Genomic DNA, 26,101 nt, shown 5'->3' on the forward strand with positions numbered 1-26,101 from the left:
ACCTCATAGACAATGCCGCTCAGCATAACGCCCTGAGCCATATCTTTAGAGAGGGAAAGCGCAAAGCAAAACACTTACGTCCTGGATTCATAACAGGAGGGAGGAGAGTGGAGTTAAATGAGTCACTGAGTGGTGCCACTCTTAGATAATGGCCAAAGCCCTCTGTGGGGGAGCTTGGAGAAAAAAGGCCAATAAAGAATTATTAAATGGATTTTCATCTTTCTGCCAGCACAAACGGTTGCCGTGCCAGGCATTCTCCCAGCGGCACCCGCAGAATGATATTCAACGGTCCCTCCAATTTCAATATGACAATGCCAACGGCAAAAGCATCACGTCCCTCGATGCTGCGCCGCAGATACACTGAACTTCGTGACATCGGCTTGATGATCCAGTTTCGGCTGGTTTTTAATTAACCCGAGGGTCAGATCTCAAAGCACACCACTTTAGGGAATTCTACTATCTAGATGAAGGGCAGTTAGATACATCTACAGATTAGAGATATGGAAGAGATTTAATTTACTACCTTTTATGATACTCCAGAGAGCCAATGAATCCATGGAATTTCCATAATGGCAAAATTGGAAAGTAGCCTCTTCATATCAAAGCCAAAACATACACAGAAGTTCACTGCATGATAATACTGGCCTTATTTAACTAAATAAATAAAATAATCGAAATGAACAACATTTACCGTCTCTGCAGACCAAAGCATTTACTGTAGTGCCATTTGATGTTAATAGACCATCATGAAAGCTGAAATTAGAGTATTTTTCTGTGGCGTTCCCGCAGTTATTAATCATTAATGTGCAATGTCACGAAAAGTAGAAAGTCAATTGGAATGGATGTATTTCTGTAACACGTCTGTCTCGAGTTCACAGCAGGAGGTAGCCACATATCCTCACCGCCCCGGTTCTCCAAAGAGCAAAAGTCCTCCCTCGAAGACACTGCAGAAAAACAAATACTGCCTTGATATCATACCGAACACAAACCCTCCAGAGAGGTGTAGCATATCCAGAATGCTCAATGATCTCATTAACCGCTGCCCATCACACAGGGAGGCGGAGGTCAGAAGTACACAACACGGTTGTAACCTTTTGTCTCCTGGCAAAATCAATGACTGCAAATTATATTTAGAGTAGATATGGAAAGTGAGACCACTCATCTCGAGTGGCATCTAAGATAATCATCCACAATCGCCGCAGTGTCTCTGAAGCGCTCTTTGTTTTAATTAGGAATTTAAGATGAATAACTACCCATATGCGTCTGCATATAAAATTAAATTCATGGAAGGCATCCTTGCACTGACATAAAGCTCGATTTTCTCCTACATTTAATGCTGTCTAAACACTCTGAAACAACAGCGACTCTTTGTCAAAATCTCTTTCCCAGCAGACATCAGAGGAACTTTGAAGAGGTGCTGTTAGTGTCGATAGACTTTCCACTTCTTTTATTCATTCCCTTTTTCAATGTTAAAGCCCAACCACTGAGAGGCTTTCATTCTGCTTTTGTGTCACAGATGTGACCCACGCTTCTATTCAGTATCTCCACAGGGGCACCGCCAAATGAGCTCTGTTTTTAACGGCATAATGAAGCTCTCTTCCGCAGCATCATGGGAAGCCTACGTTAAAGGTTGGAGTTTGTAATGGATATGCCGCTAAGAGGCTCCAAACCCATCGTAAAGAAATTAATATTGCGATTCGTTTAAGACGTCAAACGTTGCGCCTGGTTCTTTGTTCGCACCACCAACGTATCAACGGTAGCCCGGGCTGACATTTCCCATTTGTTAAGATGTTTTGTTCTCCATCCTGCTAGGTGCAAGTGCAATCTCCATGCCAACAGCTGTGTTTTTGACAAAGGGAAGCTGGGGTGCGAGTGCGAACACAACACCACGGGGCCGGATTGTGCACGCTGCAAGAGACACTACCAGGGCCGAGCCTGGAGCATGGGCTCCTACCTGCCCATCCCCAAGGGTACTGCCAATATCTGTGAGTACATCCTGCCATCTCACTCTCGTCATGACTCATGGGAAAGCATAGTGCTCCATCAAGCACCGAAACGTGACCTTTTCAGTCCTGTTCCAAATGACATTTTACTTTCAGAGCAACAACAAAACAAAAAAAAAGACCGAAAATAAGCCTGTAGGCAGCACGTGTATAAACCAGTAGCATATGGTGGGCTTTCTGAAATCAGTGTTTTATTACTACAGTGTTTTAGTACTTCAAGTTAAACTAAACGAAAATGAGAAATGTTTCTTTGGCAAGTAGCTGAAGCAAGATAAGGCCGTTATATATATATATATATATATATATATATATATATATATATATATATATATATATATATATATATATATATATATATATATATATATATATATATATATATATATGTATATTAGGGCCGGCACTCAGTTAAAATTTTTTTATCTAATTAATTAGAGGCTTTTAATCACAAAAAAGCAAAAAAGGAAATTAAAAGGAAATTAATCACATTTTAATTGCATATAAATATTTGACCTGAGAACAATGAGAAGTAATTTTTCACATGGATTTTTAGTATACCATTGAATAATGACTGAATACATAAGCTTAATCCACAAAATATTGTTTAATTATTTATCCAGTATAATCGATCCGTCGAAACTCATTCATTGAACAACGTTCCGTGGTGCAAAAATAAAGTGTGGTTAAATCTACACTGTGTGATATTTTCGCGTTAAAGTCCCGTAATTAATTCATCTTAATTAACGCATTAATGTCCCGTAATTAATTAATCTTAATTAACGCATTAAAGTCCCGGCCCTAATATATATTTTTAATATAATATAATATATATATATTTTTTTCAGTTATCTTTTTATTTTGTTTCATGAAATAGTGTTTTTATGGTTTTAGTTTTAGTTAACGATAATCTGAAATGAGGAGGTAATTAATTTTTACCTTTATATGACAAAATGTTCAGACTTTATTGCATCAGCATCTGAAATTTTGTTCACTTGGTTGCACAAACCACACAATGTAGGGGAATTACTAAAATAAGTCTTTTAAACACAATATTCAAGAAACGCAGGAGAACACAGGAAAGATATAAACAACAACCAAGTAAGACTAAGACGACATGGAACAATGAACAGAAGAAACTAAGGCTTTTGATGGGCATGCAGCACTGGAGACTTGGAAGTTAACGCCCACAGCTAGGATTGGATTAGATTTGCATATTTAATGAGCTTTAGCTCCCCTTCTCAGTTCATGAGGAAGGAATTGATTTGAAAGCGGCAACCGGGATTCTCTCACAGAGCTCGTAAACGCCTTTATCAAACAAACAGAATGATTTATTTCTCATCCACCCGCGATTGATTGGATTATTTCTGTATTATATAGCCCGTACGATCTGTTGATATAAGCGTGAACACACACATGCCGCGCACCCTGAACAAGAACATATTATTTCTGCCGATGGGCGTACGCTTTGATAGCCCGCCTGGAAAACACACATCCCCGGTACTACTATTAGCCTACATATAAAAAGAAGTTTTATTCATATAGGTTTGTTGCCCCATTCCTGTCGGATCCAATATAGAAGGCACATTGTGTCTGCAAATCCAGCACTTTTGAGACTTGTTTACAAATGAATCCGCAGTGAAATGAAGCGAACACACAAACGTTCTTAAGTGAGCTTGAACTTCATTAAAAATAAATGTAGAATCACACATTCCAAATATTATGATCCGAAGGAAGCTTATGCAGCGACTGTTTTCTTCCACAATATCTTGCTATCTTCTTCGACGTGTAATTGCTGCTGGCTAGTAATCCGATGAGTCGGTGGGCGGGGCTACTGAATACACGCACTTATTATCACGCGTCAGGATGAAGCACACGATCATTTTCTGAGCCTGGTGTCTATAAAGGCTTTTCTTTGACTAACAAGGAAGTTTTCAGCTCTGAAACTTACAGGATAATCTTATATTGCCATGACCTTTTATGTATCAAAAGCTCAAGGGAAAGTTGATTTCTCAATTCATCACCCCTTTAAATCCAAACAGCAACTTTTGGCAGTGTAATTATAATATAATATATACATAGATGTTGAAAATTGACAGAAAATGTATGTTTTGGACTTTTTGTTGCTTTTTCCAACGTAGAGAACTAGAAGTCATTCTCTTCTTTAGATTCATCTTGGCATTGAGTAGTGGCGCATCTGTCAAGTTCTCGGCCCGAGGCAGGGGGCTCATTGCCCTAATAAATCTAATGAAGTCAGTAACTGTAGCTCAGGGACAGCGAGAGGCTCAGCACTGTCCAGATGGTGGGAGGAGAACCCTCTGGCCCCCTCAGTGCAGGTCCACTCAAAACTAAGTCACTTCCATCAAGCACAAGCCATATACTTATGCAGTCACAAGCAAAGGACATTTTATGATATGCTGCATCAAGAGGTGGAAGGCAGCTGCGACATTTCGGTTTATGAATATTCTCCTTTACATTCTCAACACTGTGCAGCAATGCATGCATGATCTTTTATGGCAATATTAGATTCAGTGCACCTGAAGTGCTTTTGTGTGCGTGTATGTGTGTGTGTAGGTGTTGGTGTATGAGTATACATGCTTTTGAAAGCCTTTAATATCGTTCTAGCCTTTCCCCCTGTTATAAAGGCCCTCATAATGCAGGGGCAAAGCTCAGACTGACAGCCAGTTATTAAAAACCCAATACCAGGACACATCTGTGCCCAACAGAGGAAACCAAGGACCACCTATATCAAAAGCAATATTAGCACCTGTTTTGGCAAGAAATCCACAATGCAACAGGCTTGCATATGAAACCAAAATAACATTATTGCCCCTGCAGGTTTGTGAAATCAATAGCCTTCGACTGTTGCATCGTCCCCCTTCCCTGTAAATGATCACGATCGCAGCGACATGCCACCTCTTGTACGCAGCTCATATTACATGTGAGGTTATGAAACATATGGCTCTCACATAAAGATAAATTTGCTGAAAGTGCAGAATTTAATTAGGCTGTAATGGCTTTCATCTGTCATCAAGTCTTCTGCTGTAATAACAAGAGCAATTTATCTCTATGTTAAGACTCTATGTTAAGATGGTAGGCAGGACCCTCCTCGTGCAGATATATAGCTGCATGTGACCACGCGTGTAATAATTCAGCAGAAAATGAAATTCATGTCTTTGACTGGTTGGATGGGCTTAGAGAGTCAGGAAGGAACATTTTGTGTGAAAGAGAAAGTGTCCTGCGGTGCCTTAACACCAGCACCCTACAGCCAGACAGGAGCTCTCTCTATGTACAAAAAAGGCTGGAAGGGTCCATTTGGGGTGAGGGGATGGGGACCATCAAAATGTCTTTTGCTAATCATTATAGATGAGAACTGAGAATGTCTTTAAAACCGCTGTTTGCTTTCTAAATTTGAAATTGACTTTTGCATTTAAAGGGGTACTTCAGCGCTGGGAAGATGAATCTGTATTTAAACTGGGTCATCAATGTAGTAGAAATGTAAAATTATTTTTGAATTTCGTCCTTTCTAGACGGAGAAAAAAGACACAAAATGTATTTTTGTCTCATGGGGATGAAAGACTACAATTCCCAGAATGCTTCGCTGCCCTGTGAGGCCACTCCCAAAGCCACCAAACTTGTTTACTGTGACGGAGTTGTTGAAGACACTACAATTAAAAACTGAACGTGTCTGTTCAATATAATGAGTGAGTCACCGCGAGAGTATCACAGCACTGAGCACTAACTGCAGGAGTGAGATAAATGAGCTGAGCTCTCGTGAGGAGAGCTGAGGTAATCACGACTACACTCGCGGCATACAATCACAACGCGAGTTCAGTCTGGCACGTTTCAGTTCTTGCCTTTGCAAGCTTAACTTTCATAGAAATTAATTTGAGAAGTTAAAAGACTTATATTGCTCACCATAGCTCCGTTTAAATGAGTGCCTGTATCTGAGGGTAATCTCCATCCCCCATACTTGGGTTCAAAACATGCGGAAATGGCTCCCTCTGCTGGCTGTAGTCTTTAGCCTTTGGCCAAACATTCCTCCTATGATGCAAATATCGTCAATTTGCATCATAGGAGGAGTTTTTCCAGAAATAAAATGCATAAATCTCTTGTCTCAGGGGGATATGAGGGGGGAAAGCACAATCATTTGAATATACTCCAGGGTTTCTACTGATACAAAGCCATATGCTAATCGCTGAAGTAACCCTTTAAAGTTAAAGAAGTGGACTAAAATAATAAATATTTAAAGAAACACGTGTAATTAAAAAAATGCATATAAAGTGATGTGCCAAAAATTATGACCAAAAAAGCGGCGACCCACTGAAACAAAAAGCCCCTGAAGTAGAATGCAATGCCCAAAGACCATTGGCTAAACATCTGACGCATATGGCACACTTATCTGGAAACACTTCAGGAGTTTCAAAGTCGTCATCTGATTGGTTGAATGTGTCGCGGCATCATCGTGTTTACATCTGTGACAATGAGCACTTACCTAAACGCTGGATTTTCAAAAGTGTGTGAAGTTCGTGGCTCTATTGTTGCAGTAAACTTGCACAATGTTCTTGAATTAATAATTTATAGATCTATTATTGCCAGGACGTCGACTTTACATGATCACGCCCCTAAACAAAGCGGAACAAAACGGATTGGTAGCGTTACATGTCAGTCAAACATCCTCTTTGGTGGTTCTTGACGAAAGCTGCAATGGAGTCCAGACCATCTACTGTGAGTCTGAAGGTCTGGCTACGCGAGACCACTCATGCATCGATGAGCATTAGGCGCCCAACACCCTGACGCCAGTCGCCTCTTCGTTCTACTGTGGGTAAATTCTTACCACTGCTGACTGAGAGCAACCCACAAGCCTTGCCGTTTGAGAGATAATCTGACCCAGTCTCCTTTCCATAACAATTTGGCCCTTCAAAGTCACTCAGATCTTTATTCCTGGCCGTTTCTCCTCCATTCAACACACTGATTACGAGAACTGATTGTTTGCTTACCCTCTACTCAGACCTTAAAATTTGGCCTTGTTAGGAGATGTGATAAATTACTATATAGAACTATACAAATATATATAATTTATGCTTTACATTAATTTTATCTTCCAGCTTCTGGACAGCAAATATGCAGGAACAAACATAATCAAACCAGCACTGACTGTGGACAGTCTCTATAACTTTCTGATTATAATAAGCAGTTGTCGATGCCACATCATCAAGCAATGAGAGAAATGAATAGAATGATAATGTCAAACCACATACCCATTGTGTTGTTCTTTTTGTTTAATGCAGTTCTTCTGTTGTGTGACTGCATAAAATTTCTTTATTTGCAATTCTGTAAATAACCCCAATCCAACATCCACTGGAATGTGACCAATTTAGTTGAAATTCCACCTCATGAACTGAAAGGGAGCCGATTTCAATTCATGCTCTGAATTTATGCACTGTGTACTATAGTTTTGCATACAGCAGCACTCTCCATAAAAACAACAACAACAACAACAACAACAACAAAAAACCTAAAATGCTTGAACTAATGCATGTGTGCCAACATTAACCAGGCAGAACCTTAAGATCTTGATCTTATGCATGCAGAGGCGGATTTTCTATTCTGTGTTCTCGTTGTGTCCCATGTGGGAAGAACAGGTGCTCAAGAAGCAAAGAATTATGTGTGTTTGGTACTTTTGTGATAAATAAGATGTGCGTTGGTTTAATCAATGCACACTGAGCTCATCTACCAGCTGTCCACTTCTTCCTGTTTTCCAGACTTGTCATTCATAGCTCAGGTGAGCAGAATTCCCAATTAGCCTTGAGTCGATAACGCTGTAATGAGGCCTATGATGTGCCGGGAGAGCTGAACGCAAGAATTCAACCACGTCTGAGTCTGAAATCTTTTGAGGGATTAACATAATGTGGCGATGAAATGTCTGTTAGTGACTGTTGCTAAACACTGGGAACTATAACACAGGAGAATACATAAAGTGTAAACCACCTCGGTGGTCTGTGGTTTTGCAGCCGTAGCATGCTGAGATATTCAGTGCTGTTATTCTTTGAGCAGTGTCCAATAGACTGATTTGAGTGTAGCACGTAGGTGCAACGATTTGAAATGTCAGGCCTGTCATAATAGTTGATGGTTGAAAATAATAATATAAAAAAATTATCTGATAAATGAAAAAGTCAAATCAATTATTAAAAATGTACTAACAGCGCCACTAATTAATGCATGATAAATAACATAAAACACTCTGGCAGGCTGCATGTACACAAGCAGTTAAAAGACTGATCTACACAATTAGTTTTGAAGGCAAACGCAAACTGCATAAACTGACATTTGTATTTATTTTAAATAAATATTTTGGAGCAGATGGTAAAGGAAAAGCAGTCAGCGAGTATCCAACATAGCTGGGAACTCCTTCAATACGGTTTTAAAAACTTGAAGCTAAAATATAAGAATGTTTATAAAATCCCATGTATTTTACAGTGGGGCAAAAAAGAATTTAGTCAGCCACCAATTGTGCAAGTTCCCCACTTAAAAAGATGAGAGAGGCAAATTATAGTGGAAAATAAGTATTTGGTCACCATCAAAAAAGCAAGATTTCTGGCTCTCACGGACCTGTACCTTCTTTTTTAAGAGTCTCATCTGTCCTCCACTCGTTACCTGTGTTAATGGCACCTGTTTGAACTTGTTATCAAAATAAATGACACCTGTCCACAACCTCAAACAGTTAGACTCCAAACTACACTATAGCCAAGACCAAAGAGCTGTCAAAGGACAACAGAAACAAAATTGTAGATCTGCACCAGGCTGGGGAAACTTAATCTGCAATAGTTAAGCAGCTTGCTGTGAAGAAATCAACTGTGGGAGCAATTTTTAGAGAATTACCTAGTGAATGACCTGTAGAGAGCTAGGACCAAAGTAAAAAAGGCTACCATTACGCCCACACACTACGCCGCCAGAGACTCAAATCCTGCAGGCCAGACGTTATACCCCTGTTTAAGCCAGTACATGTCCAGGCCCTTCTGAAGTTTGCTAGAGAGCATTTGGATGATCCAGAAGAGGATTGGGAGAATGTTAGATGAAACCAAAATATAACTTTTTGGTAAAAACTCAACTTGTTGTGTTTGGAGGACAAAGAATGCTGAGTTGCATCCAAAGAACACCATACCTACTGTGAAGCATGAGGGTGGAAACATCATGCTTTAGTTTTTCTGCAAAGGGACCAGGACGAATGATCCATCTAAAGGAAAGAATGAAATGGGTCATGTATTGTGAGATTTTGAATAAAAACCTCTTTCCACCAGCAAGGGCATTGAATATGAAACGTGGCTGGGTCTTTTATCATGACAATGATCCCAAACACACCACCCAGGCAACGAAGGAATGGCTTCATAAAAAGCATTTCAAGGTCCTGGAGTAGCCAAGCCAGTGTCCAGATCTCAAACCAATGGAAAATCTTTGAAAATCTGTGTTGCCCAGCGACAGCCCCAAAACATCACTGCTCTAGAGGAGATCTGCATGGAGGAATGAGCCAAACAACAACAGTGTGTAAAAACCGTGTGTAGTGTGTAAAAACAGAAAACGTTTGACCTCACTGTCAACAAAGGTTATATAACAAAGTATTGAGATTCACTTTTGTAATTGACCAAATACTCATTTTCCACCATAATTTGCGAATAAATTCTTTAAAAATCCGAATTTTTCAGAAAATCAGAAAATGTGATTTTCTGGATTTGTTTCTCATTCTGTCTCTCATAGTTGAAGTGAATTTATGATGAAAATTACAGGCCTCTCTCATCTTTTTTAGTGGGAAAACTTGTGCAATTGGTGGCTGACTAAATACTTTTTTGTCCCATTGGATTTGTGTCATTTCATAATTTGATGACTTTACTATTATTCTAAATGTAATGTTTTGCCATGTATCATGTTTTAGTCCTGTAGATTAATTACTGTACAATTTCTATCTGTTATTGTAAATATTATTTATACATTTGTATAAAAAATGTATACTGTATTGAAAAAATTATTTAAAAAATTGTAAAAAAATATGTGATAAAAATTAACTTAACACAGATCAAATTTGAAGTTGTATTCCTGTATACTTAATTACTGTACAATTTCCAGCTGTTGTTGCAAATATTATTTATAAATAAATAACTGTATAAAATTTTTACTTTTGTAAATAAAAAAATAAAGATATTGATTAATAATAGTAAAATAAAACATACAGGCCAAAATGTTAATAAAAAATAAATCCTTAATGTTAGGCCCTTATATCCCAAAGCAAGTGTGCTTTTTGAAACAAACAACAGTTTTCGACCCAGTTTTGTCATTGATGATTTTGTGGAGCACAGAATGGCTCATTACAATCAGAGTGGCCAGACTCATTTGTGCTAGCTTGATTGTTTGTTTGTTTGTTTGCGCATATCTGTTGTTCTCACTGAAAGAATGAATCTGTGCTGCATCACAGTTTAAACATGTATTTATCTGACTCTGACTCTGATGCTGTGTAAGAGCTTCTGCCAATGTATTTGAAGTTATACCAACCTTAGTTCTTTCTTTTTCCCCAGGTATCCCAAACAATCTCGGCACCTCTGGTGAGTTATTTACTCGTAATAATATAAAGAACATCATTTGTTTTTCATATTTTTATATGGATATATAGAGGTTAAAGGATATATAAATTATACTTAAAAAATTTAAATGTAACTAAAATGAATTAAAAAAATGGGACCCACTTTATATTAGGTGGGCTTAACTACTATGTACTAACATTGTAATTAATAATTTGATACAATGCACTTACCTATGTGTGTACATACATGTTTTTACATTGTACTTATATTTTAAAAAAAATACCTGCATGTAATTACGACTGTAATTAATTTCTGTAGTTACATTTGTAACTACACAGTTGGCACTTCCCTTACACTTAACCCTACCCTTAAACTAACCCATCCCACCACACCTGTCCCTAACTCTACCCGTATCCCACTCTCAATATCAGCAAAGGTGTTTGGCAATACAATTTGAACACCGTAAGTGCATTGTACTTATTTTTTTGATGTAAGGACATAGTACTTAGGGCCACCTAATATAAAGTGGGGCTGAAAAATGTTCAAACATCATAACTAAAGGTCTGTTGATGAATTGTACAGAAGTAACTGAAAGCCAGTTGTGAACACTATATTATTAAATAACACTGATTCATTTTAAATATATTGATTCTTATTTTTCATGTCATCAAGTTCGGCCAAATGCTTCTTCACTTGGAGCGGCAAACCGAAATCAAGGTAAGACTTTCAGAAATGAATCATTTGTTTAATGGTTGTAAAACAACCAACCACAGATTTTTGATAAGCTTGAATATCCTAAACCTTATGCTAACAAAAACGCCTTTGTTTCTAGTTTGATCTCCTCTGCGATTTCCATATCAGCTCAAATCTCAACAGCCAAGAAGTTTTGCGTGACTCACTGTCTGTGGTTAGTTTGTTGTTAGGTTGTTGATAACAATGAGATGCTTATAATCAGAAAATTTCATATAAAAAATAAAGTCACCATGGCCGTAAAGCATGATTTGATAGATGCTATGTTAGTCAGAGGCTGCAAAAACTTATTTTGTCACTACCATTTAGATGGTCTCAAAGCTTAAGGATGAACTAAAAGCCACACAACTCGTTTGGCATTTATGGAGTGTTTAAGAAAAGAGGATTGAATAACTGTCTTTTCAGCACCCATGCTGATTGAGAGTGACAGAGAGAGGTCTCTTTTCTGTCAGGACCAGAAGCAGAACAAAACAGAGGATTGTGGGAATCTGTCTGGCTGTTCTACAACCACATCTTCTAGAGCCAACCCTTCTGTTAGTAAGCAGCGGGCGGACCGCAGTGTTTAATGATAACCTCCTGGATATAAGGGTCTTCTGATAACCTCTCAATGCAATTAGTCTCTGAAAGAAAGATGGTGTATAGGTGTACTGCACATGCATTGATTTCCGAGACTTCTGAAAATCAATGCATCCACATTAAACCTACCACAATCTCGATAATCTTTTGAGCAGATTACAGTGGAGAAACAACACAATCATACCATAAGAAAGATTGTAAGAGATGCACAGGAAAGAAAATATGTCAAAGGGACCTGTGCACTGGACACTGAGATACATTTGAGATTTGTTTATTAGAGTAGTTAATGCTAATAAATCAATAAAACAAAAGGCAGTTTAGGATTTTGGCATGTGTAGAGGAAAAGCAATAGGCTAAATATTCTATTTTGAGTCTGTTAGTGATTTTTTTTTTTTTTAAAGGGTGGGCAATGACCCAAAAATGTTTCGCAGGTCTGTTCTGTTCTGCAGGGGGGAAAAAAATCAATGCTTAATAAAATTCAGCTAACCATATAAATGTGCATTGTTCAGAAAGCTATAAATAGGTCTATACGGTAAGCTTTTAAAAAACACTTACCATAAATGTTACTGATAACATCAAAGGTATGGTCACACCAATATTAAGAATCTTGCTGAGGGCAAAATTACTGAAAATTAAAGGGATAGTTCACCCAAAAATCAAAATTTGATGTTATCTGCTTACCCCCAGGGCACCCAAGATGTAGATGTCTTTGTTTCTTCAGTAGAACGCAAATGAAGATTTTTAACTCAAACCGTTGCACTGTGCCAGTCTTATAATTCAATGTCAATGGGATGTATTTCTATGGGACACAAAACAATCTGTTTGTGTTGGAAACTGAAAAGTATTTCTATATTTTTTTTAACCTCAAATACAACACTAAGTACAACAGCCGAGAACGCTCCATGACTTTTGCTGGGTGAGGTCAAATTATATTATATGGCGTATGATATGTGCGAGACATCACTTCCGCCACTTGTATCCCATTGAGATACGCCATGTCGTGTACATTTGACCTCATCCAGCGGAAGTGATGGCGTGCTCACGGCTGTTGTACATAGTGTTGTATTTGAGGCAAAAAAGTTGTTTGTGCATGTTTATTTTTTTTTATTTTTTTTAAATCATAGAATTATACCCCATTGACATGTATGGCACAGTGCAACAGTTGGGGTAAAAAATCTTCAGTTGTGTTCTACTGAATAAACAATCACCTACATATTGGATGCCCTGAGGGCAAGAAGAAAACCTCACATTTTCATTTTTGGGTGAACTATTCCTATCAAAATTCTATACTATTTTGGCTAAATAAATGAAAAATAAAGCACTAAAAAGCAGTGTTGGGGAAGTGCGAGTTACGTAATAAGATTTTTTTTTCTTCAAGTAACTACAAAGACTATTAAGCAAACCTGTTGTAATTAAATATGTTAAAGAACACAAATGTATTTAATCTCACTTTATTAGCCAATGTCTTTGCTGCTGACATTTAATGATCCAGTTCAATAAGCAATGACTTTTTAGATAACTATCATGTTTCATACTTCAGATATAAAAACTAACTGAAGCACAGAGTTGAACTTTCTTCCCCTGTGTCCTTGAGAATGGCAGCACAGCTGAAAGTTTTCTACGAGTGGCGCCCTCTACTTTACAAGCATACATATACATTTTCTTTTGCATTTGCACTTTTGAGGCCCTATCATACATCTGGCGCAATGTGACGCCAGGCACGATGCAAGTGTTTTTGCTAGTTTCAGCTCGACGCAGTTATCATTTTCACCTCCAGTGGCCATGGTGTTTAAATAGCAAATGCACTCGCGCCCATCTGTGTGCTGGCCTGAAAACTAGGCGTGTTCAAGTGCATGGTTTGTGTGTTGCTATTTTAAGGCAACTGGAAATGGCTGACCAACAAAAACCAGTTGGACTTTAGACCAAGAGTTTTTTTTCTCAACAAAAAACAGGTCTAAAGTCAATGGCACAGTAATAAACTAAACTCAATAAGATTCTTACACTCTAAAAAATGCTGGGTTAAAAACAACCCAAGTTGGGTTGAAAATGCACCGACCCAACAATTGAGTTGTTTTAACCCAATGGTTGAGTTGTTTTAACCCAGTGGTTGAGTTGTTTTAACCCAGTGGTTGGGTTAAATGTTGCTTAAGACAACCCAATTGCTGGGTAAGAACAACTCAACCATTGGGTTAAAACAACCCAATTGTTGGGTCGGTGCATTTTCACCATTTTCAACTTGGGTTGTTTTTAACCCAGCATTTTTTAGAGTGTAGTTTCATTCACAATATGAAAATGATTCCTTTCAATAAGTAACACTGAAACCTCTTCTCTGACCCGTCAGGGAACAGATAGATCTGCCGTATATGCGCGTCACTATTGCTTTAGTCGAGAGCTGTCTGTTCTGTTCCGTTGGCGTGTGAAAAAGTCACTGTACTCTGCGAAGGTGTGATACAGCACATATGTCTCCCAGGGAGAGACAGACCTCGGCCAGGGTTCACACCTCTTTTTTTTCTTAGGTCAGAAGGTAAAGCGCAACACAAGTGTAAATGCAATCCATGCCACTGTACGTTCTACATGTGATGGATGACCTTGCACGTCTTTCACAATGAAGATGAAGACTGGGACAGACATAAGCGTGTGTGTTCAATGCTCCCTCAGTGCACGTGTACATATTTGAAGAGAGAAGCAGTCAAAGAAACAGCAGCAGCGGGTCTGTCTTCTGGGCACACTTGAACCGCACCCTGTGCTCAAAACTAATCTTGGGTACAGATGCTGCTGGAAAGACAATAGCTCTGTAGGGTCCTCTGGAGGCCTGTCAGCATTTGGATAATCCCATACATAGTGAACAAAGTAAACTTCAAGCCTGGAGATTTAAAGTTTAAATCCCAGCAAAATCTTTCCAGAGTTGTCACTCAAAACGGACACTGAGCTTTCCTGAGCACCAGTTAAACCATGCCAGATGGGCTTTTCGTGGAGAGATATGATAAAAAAAGTGATATTTCAAGCATCCTCGGCAGTTAAAAAAACATATATATTTCATGTGATGTGTTTTGGTTTGTTTATATAATACTAGAATTGCAAATATAGTGCATGAAAAACTCTACTTTTAAACTACTGAGAAAAAAATGGATTTGTGTCAAATATTTTTCAATGTGTAGTAACCTTTTATGGCCATGCCAGCCCTAACAGTGCCCTTTAACTGTGATTAAGTCATGTCGCCTTTATTTCTTTATTGCTTTAAACAATACAGATTGTTTCAAAGCAGCTTTGTAGTGATAAACAGGTAAATAATGATTCAGTGATGCAAACATTATTCAATTCTGCTGTAAAAGTCAGTTCATTGTTGATTCAGTTTGGTTACAATTACTGTACAAAGTTCATAGGTTATGGGATGAGTTCAATTCATCTATAATTCAGCTCTGGAGAAAAGTGATGTCATCATCAGCTCCGTTCAGTTCTCATCCAAGTGACAGTGCAGTCAATAATACTGCTGAAATGGCTCTCATACATTTATACATTCTCTACTGACAAAAAATATTTGATGTATATTTGATGTGTGAATATGTTCTAGTACCTGACATATGAAATAAGAGGAAACCTGTGATCTGTTTCAGTTTTTATGCCAACTTTAACAACAGTTCTATATTTTTGAACCAACATGGTTTGAGTGACGGATCTGTGACAAAGTTACTACTGTTGCAGCCAATAGTTAATTTCTCCAACAATGCATTTTCCTATTAGCCTGACAAGCCAGACCCACATCAAGATGTTTGGTCTGGAAACTCACCATTGACAGGGCTCAATCTGAGGAGCGGATATTATAGAATAAAATATTTTAGTTTGAAGTCACCATTATGGTAATCAGTGTTCCCTTTGGTTAAGCATTTGAAACTTCATTTATATTATTGTAATTCTCAGTGAAGCAACAATAAATCAGTTATTTAATTTCAAAGGTAGAGAAGAAATAAATAGGTTCCTTTTAAAAGGTGACCAAACTTCTGACTAAATCATTAACTAGTCTATTTTTCATTTCAAATAATTACTTTTAAAATTGTATTGCTAACACTTATGTCATAAACCTCTTGTGAAGATTTTAATTGTGTTGATATAATCTATATTCGTGGCAATATCTTGCAATTGACCATGCTTGTCACACACAGACTTCAACAACAGCATGCAAAACATAACAGTGGTAACAACAACAGTAGCTTTACCAAATCAACATTTGAGTTACTAGAAGTCGCATGTAAGTGAACTATACTAAGCATGTCATACTATTCCTATTTCACTTTACTTTGTTTTTTAAAGCAATCGATTTGCAAGTAAGCCTAACTAATTCGATTTTACAGTGTAGATAAGTCTGGGCTGCTTTAAATGGGTTTCAGCATGGTTACTGCTCATGGATGAGTCTTTTTTTTCCTTTCAATTCTGTCCCTGCTTCTCAGAGACCCCAGATGAAATTCATCTGAATGAAAGCAGCATGTGATTACTCTCCGTTTCTGAGCAAATAGTCCTGTCTCTCCTCCCAAAGCAAATATTTTCCTTGATAATGGAAGCTAGTACAATGGAATAGCAATCAAATATTTTTCTACTAAAGAGGTTGTTTACAGGTCAAGGGAAGGAAGATAAGAGCAATTCGGGCTGGATTGGCATTATGGCATATATTTAATTCCACACCAATTCCCCATTTGTCTTGAGTTTGAGCTTGAATGTTGGAGGGGGAAATGATCACATCATGGATTCCATTTATGGATCCTAAACAATAGGTGTTGATTGTATTTATTACAAGCTTCATATGCTAAAAGGACTGATCAATTGGAGTTACCAGCAGTGCAGCATTTCTACTTTCCCCGGTAGCTTAAAAGTCCAAAAGTCAGCAGTGGTGTTTGCAATTTTGGTCACACACTGTAAAATGTGTCACACAACGATATATTTCCTGCCCCAAATCCCACCTCCCACTCTATGATTAATCATATCACTTCTGCAATATTACAGTGGGACTACCATCCCCTGTGGTGTCCTTAAAAGTAACCGCTGAGCCTCTCGCCAGCGCCCTTCATAAACAATCACACACACAGCAACCTGATGATCATCTTGATGGATGCAATTTTTTTTTTTTCCTGGAAAGTGTTTCCTGGTGGGGGGAGCAAAGCAATGTGTGTTCACCTCTTTTTCTCTGCTCCCCACAGCTCGAGTGTGTGACAACGTTCTCCTGCGCTGTCAGAACGGCGGTGTGTGTCACCACCACCAGCGCTGCCAGTGTCCGGCAGGTTTCAGCGGCATACTGTGTGAGAAGGCCCAATGCCAGGGTGACTCTTGTGAGGAGCTGCAATCCAGTCAGCCGTCCCTCCGCCCCCCACCCGCGGCCCAGACTCTCCCGCTGGCTCTTCTATCTCTCATCCCCTCCCTGCTGGCCACCCGGGGCCTTACATCACTCTGAGGGGAACGCTTTCGCCCCAAAGACATTCTCAACGGGGGCTCTAATCCGGAATTTCTGTTAGAGGACACACGACGGCTGAAAAGAAATGCTCCCTTGATGCGGAAGAAAAAACTAAACTTATTTTTAGGAAACCATAAGGTTTTCTACCCAGTATTATATCAATTAAAGTTTGCCAGGGATGATGGATAAACTGAAGGAAAAGAAAATTGAGAATCTGCGAGAGAGAGAAAAAACAAGAACAACAACATAAAATGCTGACACTAATGACTGTCTTTTTCTTTGTTGAAAATGTAAGGATGAAATCAAATCAATACACTGTTACATCGCTCTGAAGCCATCCGTCAGTTTAAGACTCCATCTCAAACCTCAGAGCGCAGAAACACTGCAATACGATTTGTTTGGAGACATCATTGATGTGAAGATGAATCAATATGAACTCGTAGACTGTCATTTAAATTTACGCACACACTACCACGGCTGGTTGTCAAACTTCTCACACTTTACCTTTTCCTGACCCTTTCTCTTCTTCCTGTAACTCTGTGAAGTCATGTAAAAGACCCCTGATGTATGTCACACACACACACAAAAAAAAGATCCCGTTTCTCAGAAATGCTCAAATATAAAGTAACATGAGAGACAACTGTTGAAATTTTGTACTGGGGTATTTTCATGACAATGAGAAAGACCTTGTCCATCGATGTGACTTTTTGCATTGCTGCGACAACCTGTAAAATTTGGGTGGGTCTTTTTATTATTGCCCTGATGGAGTTGCATATCCCTGTTCAGTTGCTAATCGTTTTGCTTACAACATGCGTTTACATTCTCACCGATCGAACTGTACGAAAGGTTTCACCAAAGGGCTTTGGTGAGGAATCTTTTGTTGCTTGAAGCCAACTATGTTTGTGAATTAAAGATGAAAAATAACTGTTCGTGGCCATTTTGTGAAAGAGATTCTTCAAGAAAGCAGTGGTGTGTTTTCAGCAGCTCAGGTGTGTTTTAAAAGCTCTTAGCAGCTGCTTTAGAGATCCCACAAATTGTAGGCGTATGGAGTATTTAAGGGTTAGCACTCTCCCAAACATATGACGATTGTGAAGAAACGAGTAATGTTACAAATGCATCCGCTTTGAATCTGTAGAATGTATCTGTAGATTCACCTGCCGAAGTATCACTTACCCTCCATTATTTACCCTTATTATGCCAGTTTTCTGAAATCGGATGTAAACATCATGGGTCTCATAGACTGATTCTGTTCACACCAAGCAATTAGCCAACATACCGTATAATTCAATTTTCTTAAAGGGGGGGTGAAACACTCAGTTTCAGTCAATCTCATGTCAATCTTGAGTACCTATAGAGTAGTATTGCATCCTTCATATCTCCGAAAAGTCTTTAGTTTTATCATATTTATAAAAGAAATATGGGCTGTACCGAGTCTTTCCGGAAAAAACCGAGCGCCTGGAGGCGTATCGTGTGGGCGGAGCTAAAGAATGACAAGCGCGCAAAGCGATGACGTCCTCAAGCGTGGAGAAACCCATCTATCTCAGCTAATACAGATAATGATCCACAATCAAATCTGAGGGAGAAATAAATTGAACAGGAGAAACGGCAACATCAGGACGTCCGTCTCTGTGGTATGTAAGTTACAGTATTTAATGGCATCTCCACAGGACATGATTCGGTTTATGGACTATTGTATGCGACTAGACCTTAGAAGTAGCAAGCAGAACGGTTTTGCACGTCAGACTAGTGTAACGTTATACAGAACAACAATGGAGTAACCGTTAGCGCATTTGAATGACGAAGCACGCGATCGTATCGTTTACTGATGTTTACTCATGCGACGGTAGCCAATAGCAGAGACATTTGAAGTTGATTTACTCACCGGCATCTTCCAAAGCAGGACCGCTCTGTCAAAAACACACTTCTTTGGTATGATTTGGTGAAGTCCTGTGACAGCAGTGACCGTGGAAATCCACTTTGCGACGCGACTGAAGCGATGCCTTGAAGCTTCCCGTCATTTCTGCGTTCAAATCGGTTCAAATGCAGCGCTGCCTTCCCGGGGCGCGACATAAGTGTTCACGGAGGACTGGATCTGCACCTGAGAGACTGTTTACAGCGTGCATTTCCTCTCTCTCCCTCTAGTTACGCGCGCGCGCACCCTTCCGGGAGAAGAGCCCGTACAGCCCAGACAAGGACCTTCCGCTCTATTTAACGTCAATTAGACCCATACTCGAAAAAAACTCGCCGAAACTTGTGAGAAACCGGAAGGAGTATTTTTAACACAGAAATACTCCATCAAACGTCCAACATTAGTTTTTGAAACTTTGTCTATGTTTAGGATGGGAATCCAAGTCTTTAAAGGTGTAAAAAGCTCAGTATGCATGAAACAGCATTTCACCCCCCCTTTAAGGGACAATGAACAGCCAGTCATTAATCACAGAATAAAGCCCAACAGGGGGATCAGGAACGACCGGTTGGTATCATTATCCTGCTTATTAGATGGCGACTTATCAAAGTCAAACATTACAGATTTAATATAATGCTTATAAATATAATGGTAAATAAAATAGCCACATTATTGAAATGGATATATTTTTATTATTCAGCTTTTATTCAATATGCATTAAATTGATGATCAAAGGTGACAGTAAGATACATTTTTAACGTTTCAACAGGTTTATATTTCAAATAAATGCTTTTATTTTGACCTGGTAACACTTAAGAATACTGATCCATCATTAATGAATAACTACACAGGAACAAGTGAGTAAGTAAGGGATAATGTACACCCAGCCGGTTGTTATCGCGGAATAAACCCCGACAGAGTGATCAGGACCCCGACGCGAAGCGGAGGGGTCTTGCATCACTCTGAAGGGGTTTATTCTGCGATAAAAACCGGCTGGGTGTACATTATCCCGCTTATTACACGGCTACTAGTCTCAAATAAATAATTATTAGACAAAATATTATCTCGAGATTAAATATTTTATTAGCTATTACGCAAAGCTTCCGCGAAGGAAAACAGTTCCAACCTGCTTTAAGCCTTTATCTATTGCTGAAGATTTGCCATATGCCCTTGCTAAATGTTGAAAATGAATGCTGAAAGGGTAAGTTCACCCAAAAATGAAACCAAGCCTATGATTTACTCACCCTCAAGTTATCGTAGGTGTATATGACATTCTTCTTTCAGACAAATACAATCGGAGTTATATTTAAAAAGTCCAGGCTAACGTTAATCCAAGCAGTTGTTGTAGTTGTGTTAGAAGTCCATAAAAAAATGCAGCTGTCTGTCAAATAACGTGTTCCACACGACTCCGATGGGTTAATAGAGCCTTCTGATTCGAATCGATGCGTTTGTGTAAGAAAAAGATCTATATTAAAAACGTTATAAAGGAAACCTGCCTTGAAGTCTTCCATTGTAGCCATGGCTGTTTAAGCCACAAGATGGCGTCAGCGTTAAGCATAGAAGTAGTACCGGTCAAGATAACTCGTAGTACCCATATGAGCGGGTGTTCTCTGGAAATAACGTAACGCTGGAATGCGCGATTGACCAATCAGAATCAAGTATTCACAGAGCCGTGTAATAATGAAGTATTAACACTCTAGTAACTACTATTAACTAACAAGAAACTCTAATCAATAAATGAGTTTGTAATCGTGCGTAGTTAAATGTGGCAGTTTACTATTAGTTAATCAAGAACTATTCAAAAATCTTAACACCTGCGAAGATTCAAATTTGAGATCGATCAGTGGTTGAATCCGGGTCCGCATATCGAATCTTGGACTATTCGGGGTCAACTAATAACATTAAAACAATATTAAAGGCAAATTAACAGAGAGTAGAAAGAACAAATACGGTACACCAATTACAAGCGAATTACAAGGTCTAACTGTAGTTGATCAGAACATTAATCAGAGTATGGCTTATTTTGTTTACATTTAAAGTGTTTTTTATGATAAAAAATACAATACCCCACCCTTTGGTATCACTATGGTATTTGGTATGGGGGCCCAGTAAGATGGTTTGTACCCAGGGCCAAAAATTTGGTGCTACGCCACTGCCCAGAACAGAACCGTACCGCCAATCCAAACTGTATGCTAATTGTCAATCACCTTTGATTGATTAATTGCTGGTTAATATTCTTGTAGCTCAAATTGTAAGTGGTAAAAACTTAACATTCAATGGGAAAAAAAATAATTACAATGTAAGTGCCTTTGGAAAATTGTCTGACAAATGTACAAATGTAAACGGCACTATTACTCAGTAGCTGGTACTCTCAGTCAAAGCACATTTTCTGACAAAGTTCCAACTGAAATCTATTCATAAATATAGTAGTCACAGGGCAGGATTTAAGGGCACAGCAATAAAAGTTTTCCAGCAGAGACTGAAATCAAATGTAAATCACAAACGAATGAGTAAGAGAGGTGTGTTGACGAAATATGGTTTGGAGAATGTCACTCACTGCGAGGCATAACACGCAGTCGTGATACGGCAATCATTTTCAAGTCCACGCTGGGCACTTAAATGGAAATGAAGTCATTCTGTGCCTGTGACACATGGTGAAAGCGGGTCTGAGGCTGGATAGATTACATTAGTGAGATTAGGCCTCTTCATTTCAATCAAATCAAATCCTATATCGCCCTTGATCTTAATAACTTTTTTCCCAAAAGACAAGTATGAATGAAGATGTCATTTTATTTTTGAGAAATAACTGCCATGTCCATTTACTCTTTTCTAAATTCCATTGATGATTGGGTCCAGGTTGGCCATTTTTGTTCGACTCATTTCGTTCAGCTAAATAGATGCGGTCAAATAATTAGAAGCACTTTGCGCTTCCAAGATGGAAATTTAAGATTGGACAGATAAATGAGCATAAACATTGCACCCCACCAAAAACAAGCTGTACTGCATCTCATTAGGTTTGAATGCAAATGCATTCAGAATGCTAATGAGTCTGTAATGAGACTGAATGCAAACTCCCTCTAGCAAACTACCACCTCTATTTTTGATGGACATCAGGGGTCAATGAGGGCCCATGCTTTTCCTCATTCCTCAAACTTTACAATGATGACTGGATGCTCTTTAGAAAACAGCTTCTTTTTCAACCAAGACTATTGTTATACATTTTAGCAGCTATTATTACACAAATGCGTCCCTGATTGTGCATTTCGAAAGCTCTGCATACTAAAAAGGTGCAACAATTCTTTGACTTTCCCTCAAGCTGTGAATAAATCCGGAGGCTATTATTTGTCACCTGTTGGAAACAACAGTGGCATGAGTATATACACACAAACTCCAGACAAATCATTTACAGTGCTTTTTCAAAACTACACAAAAAGCCTCAGAGACTGTGAGTGAGATCTCTTTCAGTATACTCTTTACTACATCACTCTGGGATCATCAATGGCTTACAAAACTAATGACGCGTTCTCAGGGTCCCATTTTTCAAAGCGGCAGAACAGCATGAGGAGCTGCCCACTTGAGACTGTGACAATGTTACTAGGCCAAGATGTCCCACACCTGAGATGAGAGAGAACATGTGGTACATTAGCAGGGCTGTAAAACATATTTTTATGCCTTCCTGCTTCTCCTCCAACTTTCTGGGCCATTTTTAAACTTTTAAAGGTTATAGTGTATCGAGAATGTGTGCATAGCTCATGGACATTTGATGGATGATTATTGAAGCGCAATATTTTTCAAAGTACAGGAGACTCAGAGCAGATAACATAACATTGCCGTAAAACCTTATGCTTTTTCTCTCCAGGATGTGGCCTGTTTTCCAAAAATGATGCTTTCCTGGAAGTAATGGCTACATCCATCTCTGAGGAACAAGACTGCTATGCCTTATTCAAAGCAGGGTGTGACACTTTGTGAATGATCATTTACACTTTTTGGAGTAAAAACCAGTACATAAAAGATGTAGTTCACTTTTTTCTCCCTTATGTCATATATAGTGGGGTCCAAAAGTCTGAGATCACTAATAAAAAAGCTTCTGTTTTGTAATGTAATAATAATAATAGTTAGCCTGACGTGGTCATACTCAATTCTAGTCAGAATATGAGTCTGATACTTCTCCATTGGGGCGTGTTTCAACCGAACCAGGAAAGACATCAACTGGATAGACCTACAACCAATCAGAGCAACGAAGCGACGCATAATGTTAGTTGTCAAATGTCACCAGAACTCAACTGCACTGTGTTAGGAAATCTGCGTTTTTTTCCGCGGGTTGTTTTCTATGTCGCAACATCAATTATGTGATATATAGACCTAGGAATGCGAATTTTAGTACAAACGCCATCATTTTTCCAGAGGAACCCCTCCTGTGTAAGGATAAACGGAGTACTTACCAACATGATCATCATTTCAGAGAGAAATAGTGAACGTGAATGCAGATACAAACAAGTTCTCCGTTTAGGATTTGAACAAACCGGTACCAGTAAATTAACGATAAATCCAAGCGTCTTTGATGGTGTGCATGATTACATTACTGTTTAACATCTGTCCGTCATCGTCTAAAGCCCGCCCTGACAATTTCATTGGTCCAAACTGTTTCTGTTCGGGCATAATTACTCCTCTATGGATCAAGTCCAGACCGAGCTGCCCGAGCTCAAATGTTGTGGGCGGGGCTGAGTTCGGCTGGCATCCAGGCTAAATAAATAGTAATAAAGCTAGACAAATAATATAATCAATTTGTTCCTCAATGGAAGCAAAAGTTTTTTTTACAATGGAGTTTGCAAGCCTATTCTGTGCTGATTGGCCAAATGGTCCAGTCTGTTGTGATTGGTCTGCCGCTTACAGCACTTTTTGGAAATGAAAGGCTCATTACCATAACTGTACTTCAGCTCCGGAGGCTTCCTAAAGTGTACAACAATTGTACACTGTAAAGACAGAAACGATGGCGTCAATTTTACCATATCAATCTGAGAGCGAGTCAGAAGATGAAACATTGCAAGAATTAGTTATTTAACCTGAACCCCCCATCGCAAGGACGACTTGAGGAGGACGCACATTTGAAAAAACGTAATCTTAATGAATAAACTTCTAAATGATGGTACATTTAAAAAAAAAAATTTAACAGAAACACGTACCCCTTTTCCCCCTTTATATGCACTAAGAATAATGCGGACTCCACATTCGTGATAAAATGTGTTGTTTTATGAAGAGATCAGTGTTGAATGTTTAATGGGAGTGATACGCTAGCATGATTACACAGGAGAAGACATACAAAAGACACGGCGCTCCCATGCTGGATATTAACCACAGGGAGCTTCGCTTCAGTTGTCTGGCCCAGTGAGTGTCATGCCTTTCAATTCTCTTCAAGGACTCAAGGGTGGGAGATACATAGTCAGTGCATTTATTGGATTCTGCCATAGTCAGCATCATACAATACATAATTGAAGTGCCCCTATTATGCTTGTTTGCATATTAACTTTCATGCAGTGTGTAATATAGCTGTTTGTCTGAGAAGTTAAAAGATCAAAGTGTATGACAAATAAAAGTTACTGTCTCCTAAAAGAAAGAGCATACCTACATTACAATGTTAAAAATCTGAATAATGCCAGCTAGTCCATTGGCTGCTTGTGAACCACATCTACTTTTGCCTACCCTCAAACACTGTAGTGGTAGCTGAGGCCTGGAAGAGTTTGGATTGTGTTGTCAACATGTTGAAAAGACACTGGTGGTGGCACAGCACTGTTTTCAGTGCTGTAAAAAAACTTCACATGCACTTCAAAAGGACGAGGACTCGAACTGGAATTGATCGTTACTGTTCTTATCCCTGTATACAAAGCGCTGAGGAAGCCTCCAGAGCTGAAATTCAGATATGGTAATAGGCGTTTAGTTTCTAACACGCACTGTAAGCGGTAGACCGATTACAACAGACTGGGCCAACTGACCAATCAGAGCAGAGCAGAGCTGTCGGTAATGAGGGGTTTTGAGAGACTGAATCTTCAAATTAACCGTTTTCAGTCTCTTTGACAAGGGAGGTGAGGAGCAATGTACATTATCAAAATTTGTATGTGTTTCTTGATATTGAATGCATGTAATCCTTTTGTAGGTGAGATTTTTTACACGGTCAAAGACTTTGATTTCCATCAAAAGCCAATTTAAAAATAATAACAATAAGTTGGACGTTTGATGGAGTAGCTATTTCTGTGGCAAAAAGAATCCTTCCAGTTTTGCACAAGAGTGTGAGAGGGGCCTATGTGACATCAACAAGGGCAGAATTTCCTTGTACGGGCACTTCTCCTGGATAGAAACATACACACGTCGACCAGAGCGAGAGAGCAAAAGCACACCCATCAATGTGCTTTGGCAAGCTTTAGGGAAGTCGTCGGCTGTGCTGCACAGGACACGACTTCACGAAATCAACAATGTCACCACATAAGTATCTTTTTGGTTGTCAGAGTAAGACAACACTGCTCAGATTCTCAAAGAACCCAGCGTTAAGGGGACAGTGGATGGAGTTTGTTTTTCTGGAGCATCAATGTTGAGCAAGTGTTTTTGTTTGTTCCCAGCATTTGGCCGACGATTGTTTTATAAACAAGGCCCAATTCAACTCTGGATAGCAGTCCCAACCTTAAAGGTTCATGGTGATGCATTGGAACCGCAGGCTGTGAGTAAAACTGCTTCAAATGTCTGAGTATTGTTGGCACGTAGGTGACTCTTTAGCTCTGCCCGCATGATACACCTCCAGCCTCTTGGTTTTATTCGGAAAGACTTTAAGAACCTTTAAAATATCAAAACAGATGAATTGATTTAA

General features: G+C 39.0%; 1 protein-coding gene across 1 annotated transcript in view; it reads left to right on the forward strand.

Moving 5' to 3' along the window:
• LOC137090176 (netrin-G1) overlaps positions 1-18,268 on the forward strand; it is a 105,713-nt gene extending 87,445 nt beyond the window's left edge. Inside the window, exons 4-7 of the mRNA XM_067453971.1 lie at positions 1,813-1,985; positions 10,568-10,594; positions 11,246-11,290; positions 17,089-18,268. Coding sequence (XP_067310072.1) covers positions 1,813-1,985; positions 10,568-10,594; positions 11,246-11,290; positions 17,089-17,339 — 496 coding nt within the window. The 3' untranslated portion in view covers positions 17,340-18,268. The remainder of the gene's footprint in view (positions 1-1,812; positions 1,986-10,567; positions 10,595-11,245; positions 11,291-17,088) is intronic.
• Positions 18,269-26,101: the final 7,833 nt, after the last annotated feature.

This window comes from Pseudorasbora parva, chromosome 9, assembly GCF_024679245.1.
Source record: "Pseudorasbora parva isolate DD20220531a chromosome 9, ASM2467924v1, whole genome shotgun sequence".
Taxonomy (NCBI): domain Eukaryota; kingdom Metazoa; phylum Chordata; class Actinopteri; order Cypriniformes; family Gobionidae; genus Pseudorasbora; species Pseudorasbora parva.